The sequence below is a fragment of the Cherax quadricarinatus genome, chromosome 84 (assembly GCF_038502225.1).
Source record: "Cherax quadricarinatus isolate ZL_2023a chromosome 84, ASM3850222v1, whole genome shotgun sequence".
NCBI lineage: Eukaryota > Metazoa > Arthropoda > Malacostraca > Decapoda > Parastacidae > Cherax > Cherax quadricarinatus.
The window spans coordinates 10,677,902-10,684,254 of record NC_091375.1 but is presented as its reverse complement, the minus strand read 5'-3'; the positions used below and the strand labels follow the sequence as shown (position 1 = coordinate 10,684,254).

The 6,353-nt window shown below is 51.0% G+C and overlaps 1 protein-coding gene across 1 annotated transcript in view; it reads right to left on the bottom strand.

The window, feature by feature from the left end:
- Positions 1-428: 428 nt before the first annotated feature.
- The window catches only part of LOC128704411 (mucin-22), a 22,383-nt gene continuing 16,458 nt past the window's right edge, over positions 429-6,353 (bottom strand). The window contains exon 4 of the mRNA XM_053799562.2: positions 429-2,393. Within this exon, the coding sequence (XP_053655537.2) occupies positions 909-2,393 (1,485 nt within the window). The 3' untranslated portion in view covers positions 429-908. The remainder of the gene's footprint in view (positions 2,394-6,353) is intronic.

Genomic DNA, 6,353 nt, shown 5'->3' with positions numbered 1-6,353 from the left:
GTGATGGCTGGTAGGTTTCAATACTATATACTCTACCAGGATGCTTGTTAGCTTCTGAAGCAAATAAAATTTATTATTGTATGTGCTCTAAGTTAAAGAAAATAGATTTTTAAGTTAAACTAATGTGTTTTATTTCACTGTCTCAGTTATTCACCTTATTTAAAACAATTTTCAAAATATATTAAATATCCGGTAAGTCACGCAAAACCACCAGTCAAGAATGTCTGCCTAAATAACACACTAGTATAGTATTCTCAGCCTATATACACTAAGCAATACATGTCTCTGAGTGTATAAATATATATATATATATATATATATATATATATATATATATATATATATATATATATATATATATATATATATAATATATATAAATATATATATATATATATATATATATATATATATATATATATATATATAATATATATAATCTTGATGTATATATATAGATACACAGCTGTCGGTGTATATACCGTTGTAGAGTGAAGGGTAATGAGTGAAGACAGACACAAGGAAGACTGGTGATCAAGCGAGTGCTACAGCCATTGTTACTATTATTTTACTGAAAATTACCTGATACTGCATCACCGTTACTTCTTAGTATTGTGGCAATGACGTTATTTAGTTGGCCGAGGTTTAATACTCAACATTATATACGATACAGAAGTTGGTTAATAGGACCGTCTTAATAGAATCATGAGGCACTATTAATAAATTACTGGTTTGAAAGGCAATAACATGTCGACTACTACCGTAAGCAATACCTGCCTTTGTTACAATAGCTTGGTAAAAATTATATATGTATACAACAGTATGTAAAACCATATTATTAACAAGGTTATATGCACTAATGCACTTGCATTGAGCTTATTAAATGTAAGTCTAGGTAACAACCTTCGTTACCGATAAGCGAGAGAACTTCTCACTTGAGAAACTATTTCGTCAGCAAAGCGTCGCCCTGCGGCTGTAGGGAAGAAGAGAGTGGAGTGACTTAGGTAGAAGTGTAGGCTTTGTGACTCCTCCTGCACCTGCAGGTTGATGGTGTGTGTGAAGAGGAGGTGACGCAGCATTGAAAGTTTCCCCAGCCCTGAAGCTGAGACCACCTTCCCATGTCTGCTAAACAAACTAGAAGCCTTCAAACTGACGTTAGATATAGAGAGAGTTACATTAGGAAACCTAGGCGAGACTCGTTCTTCTACTTCCTCCTCGTCTTCACTTACCTCTCGTTCCAGATTCAGAGGTATTTTTTGTGTGGTATATTTTACTCCCTTAGACATCTCCCAGTGTTTTTTGTGGACTGATTTGGCCGTTCTCCAGAAATTTGTGTTCCATTCCTCAGGTCTGGCTTTGATAGTGATGGCGGAATTTTCCTCTGGCACACTGTCATCGTTTTCATGGTCGTCGTAACTGTCGTGCCACTCGTAAGGAGCCTCTGGCCAGTTATAATGGACAAAGAGTTTATGATCAACGACAACAGTGCCAGACTCAGGTTCTAGCCCAACCTCCAGTGCCAGGTTGGCCGTAGCGGCACTGACACACGCTGTAAACCCACTGAAATAACTAACTCTCTCAGCCTTACACTTGTTTATAAAATTGCGACTGAGTACTGGGTCGATAGTTCTCTCAACGTAGCCGTTATCGTCAGTTTCATTCTCCTCGCCGTTATAGTTGCTGGTGAAGACATCGGCATTGTTACTGTATACTGGACACACATTCCGTCGGTTGTCAATAATATCCAGCTGCTCCTCATACTCTGTTTTCTGTGATTCTGTATCTGGAGGGCACTCAGACACCGGCTCGACCTCCTCCTCGGTGATTCCCTCAGCAAGAACCTCCTCGAGAAGTGTAATAAGTGTATCACAGATATTCACGATAGTGGAGTCCTCAGCAAAGGCCTGGGGAACACCCAGCAACAGTTGGTACCTGTGAAGGAAGGCGCAGGTGGTGGAAGTGTTGGCGCTGCTACTATTGCTGGTGCTGCTACTACTGCTGGTGCTGCTGCTGCTGCTGCTGGATGCTGCAGTAGCATCTGCAGTGTCACCGCCTGTTAAGGTGGCGTCCACTTTCCTGACAAAGGTGGTGTCAGCCGTGCTATTAGTGGTGAGGGCAGTGTCAGCCGTCCCATTAGTGGTGAGGTCAGTGTCAGCCGTCTCATTAGTGGTGAGGGAGGTACCAGCCATCCCATTAGTGGTGAGGGTGTTGTCAGTCGTCTCATCAGTGGTGAGGGTGGTGTCAGCCGTACTATCGGTGGCGAGGGTGGTATCAGGAGTGTTAGAAGTGTAACTATGCAGTGTGGTGGTACACAGTGGGCCTCCCCACAAGTTAGTGTGCCGCTGCTGGATATCCTCCACTGAGTTCCACTTGCTCTCCACACTGTCCACCATCTAGAATTCAAAATTCAAAAATTATATTTCCAAAACATTATAAACATATCTTTGAAAAGCCTATAGTCAGCCCAGTATTCAGTACAGTATTAGCCTAGTTCTTTACTTAAGTAAAATCATCATTTCAAGGATGGAGGAGGGGTCCTTGATGTCATTAAAGGGCTCCCGATTCAAAAAATTTGGTTCGGGATAGGCTTTAGCACTTGTCCATGAGTAATAATAATAATATTAATAATAATAATAATAATAATAATAATAATAATAATAATAATAATAATAATAATAATAAAATTTCTCGAATATTAAAATCCATGGACCCATACTCTATCAAGTACAATGCCTGCACTTTAGAGGAAAGGTTTGGGATATTTACTGTTTCGAGTGACATCTAAGCTATCACATCTGCGCGCCTCTGGATATACAGTGATAGTGTGAATGATGATGAAATTATTTCTTTTTCTGGGTTACCATGCCTCGGTGGGAGACGACCAGCGTGTATAAAAAAGACAGCAACAATACTGGCAAGACACTGGATATATTAGAAAAAAAGCTCGGACACATGAGATACTTATTGTTAATTCTACGATAGGATCATTTACAACACAAGTGATATTTGTGTTGCAATCTGCAAGGCTGTCATCAGAGCCGGATTAAGATTTTGTAGGCCCCTGGGCTACAGGTACTGTGAGGGCCCTGGGCTACAGGTACTGTGAGGCCCCTGGGCTACAGGTATTGTGAGGCCCCTGGGCTGCAGGTATTGTGAGGCCCCTGGGCTACAGGTACTGTGAGGCCCCTGGGCTACAGGTACTGTGAGGCCCCTGGGCTACAGGTATTGTGAAACCCCTGGGCTACAGGTACTGTGAGGCCCCTGGACTACAGGTACTGTGAGGGCCCTGGGCTACAGGTACTGTGAGGCCCCTGGGCTACAGGTATTGTGAGGCCCCTGGGCTACAGGTATTGTGAGGCCCCTGGGCTACAGGTACTGTGAGGGCCCTGGGCTACAGGTACTGTGAGGCCCCTGGGCTACAGGTACTGTGAGGCCCCTGGGCTACAGGTATTGTGAGGCCCCTGGGCTACAGGTATTGTGAGGCCCCTGGGCTACAGGTACTGTGAGGCCCCTGGGCTACAGGTACTGTGATGCCCCTGGGCTACAGGTATTGTGAGGCCCCTGGGCTACAGGTAGTGAGGCCCCTGGGCTACAGGTACTGTGAGGCCCCTGGGCTACAGGTATTGTGAGGCCCCTGGGCTACAGGTATTGTGAGGCCCCTGGGCTACAGGTACTGTGAGGCCCCTGGGCTACAGGTACTGTGAGGCCCCTGGGCTACAGGTACTGTGAGACCCCTGGGGTACAAGTACTGTGAGGCCCCTGGGCTACAGGTACTGTGAGGCCCCTGGGCAACAGGTACTGTGAGACCCCTGGGCTACAGGTACTGTGAGGCACCTGGGCTACAGGAACTGTGAGGCCCCTGGGCTACAGGTATTGTGAGGCCCCTGGGCTACAGGTATTGTGAGGCCCCTGGGCTACAGGTACTGTGAGGCCCCTGGGCTACAGGTACTGTGAGGCCCCTGGGCTACAGGTACTGTGAGACCCCTTGGGTACAGGTACTGTGAGGCCCCTGGGGTACAGGTACTGTGAGGCCCCTGGGCTACAGGTACTGTGAGACCCCTGGGGTACAGGTACTGTGAGACCCCTGGGGCACAGGTACTGAGACCCCTGGGGTACAGGTACTGTGAGGCCCCTGGGCTACAGGTACTGTGAGACCCGTGGGGTACATGTACTGTGAGACCCCTGGGCTACAGGTACTGTGAGGCCCCTGGGCTACAGGTAATGTGAGACCCCTAGGGTACAGGTACTGTGAGGCCCCTGGGCTGCAGGTACTGTGAGACCCCTGGGGTACAGGTATTGTGAGGCCCTGGGCTACAGGTATTGTGAGGCCCCTGGGCTACAGGTATTGTGAGGCCCCTGGGCTACAGGTATTGTGAGGCCCCTGGGCTACAGGTACTGTGAGGCCCCTGGGCTACAGATACTGTGAGGCCCCTGGGGTACAGGTACTGTGAGACCCCTGGGGTACAGGTACTGTGAGGCCCCTGGGCTACAGGTATTGTGAGGCCCCTGGGCTACAGGTACTGTGAGACCCCTGGGGTACAGGTACTGAGACCCCTGGGGTACAGGTACTGTGAGACCCCTGGGGTACAGGTACTGTGAGGCCCCTGGGCTACAGGTACTGTGAGACCCCTGGGGTACAGGTACTGTGAGACCCCTGGGCTACAGGTACTGTGAGGCCCATGGGGTACAGGTACTGTGAGACCCCTGGGGTACAGGTACTGTGAGGCCCCTGGGCTACAGGTACTGTGAGACCCCTGAGCTACAGGTACTGTGAGGCCCCTGGGCTACAGGTACTGTGAGGCCCCTGGGCTACAGGTACTGTGAGGCCCCTGGGCTCCAGGTACTGTGAGGCCCCTGGGCTACAGGTACTGTGGGACCCCTGGGCTACAGGTACTGTGAGGCCCCTGGGCTACAGGTACTGTGAGGCCCCTGGGCTACAGGTACTGTGAGACCCCTGGGCTACAGGTACTGTGAGGCCCCTGGGCTACAGGTACTGTGAGACCCCTGGGCTACAGGTACTGTGAGACCCCTGGGCTACAGGAACTGTGAGGCCCCTGGGCTACAGGTACTGTGAGGCCCGTGGGCTACAGGTACTGTGAGGCCCCTGGGCTACAGGTACTGTGAGACCCCTGGGCTACAGATACTGTGAGGCCCCTGGGCTACAGGTAGTGAGACTCCTGGGCTACAGGTACTGTGAGACCCCTGGGCTACAGGTACTGTGAGACCCCTGGGCTACAGGTACTGTGAGACCCCTGGGCTACATGTACTGTGAGGGCTCTGGGCTACAGGTACTGTGAGACCCCTGGGCTACAGGTACTGTGAGACCCCTGGGCTACAGGTACTGTGAGGCCCCTGGGCTACAGGTACTGTGAGGCCCCTGGGGTACAGGTACTGTGAGACCCCTGGGCTACAGGTACTGTGAGGCCCCTGGGCTACAGGTACTGTGAGACTCCTGGGCTACAGGTACTGTGAGGCCCCTGGGGTACAGGTACTGTGAGACCCCTGGGGTACAGGTACTGAGGCCCCTGGGCTACAGGTACTGTGAGACCCCTGGGCTACAGGTACTGTGAGGCCCTTGGGCTACAGGTACTGTGAGACCCCTGGGCTACAGGTACTGTGAGGCCCCTGGGCTACAGGTACTGTGAGGCTCCTGGGCTACAGGTACTGTGAGGCCCTTGGGCTACAGGTACTGTGAGACCCCTGGGCTACAGGTACTGTGAGGGCCCTGGGCTACAGGTACTGTGAGGCTCTTGGGCTACAGGTACTGTGAGACCCCTGGGCTACAGGTAATGTGAGGCCCCTGGGCTACAGGTACTGAGGCTCCTGGGCTACAGGTACTGAGACCCCTGGGCTACAGGTACTGTGAGACCCCTGTGGTACAGGTACTGTGAGACCCCTGGGCTACAGGTACTGAGGCCCCTGGGCTACAGGTACTGTGAGACCCCTGGGGTACAGGTACTGAGACCCCTGGGGTATAGGTACTGTGAGACCCCTGGGGTACAGGTACTGTGAGGCCCCTGGGGTACAGGTACTGTGATGCCCCTGGGCTACAGGTACTGTGAGGCCCCTGGGCTACAGGTACTGTGAGGTCCCTGGGCTACAGGTAGTGAGGCCCCTGGGGTAGAGGTACTGTGAGGCCCCTGGGCTACAGGTACTGTGAGGCCCCTGGGCTACAGGTACTGAGGCCCCTGGGCTACAGGTACTGAGACCCCTGGGGTACAGGTACTGTGAGACCCCTGGGGTACAGGTACTGAGACCCCTGGGGTACAGGTACTTTGAAACCCCTGGGGTACAGGTACTGTGAGACCCCTGGGCTACAGGCACTGAGGCCCCTGGGCTACAGGTACTGTGAG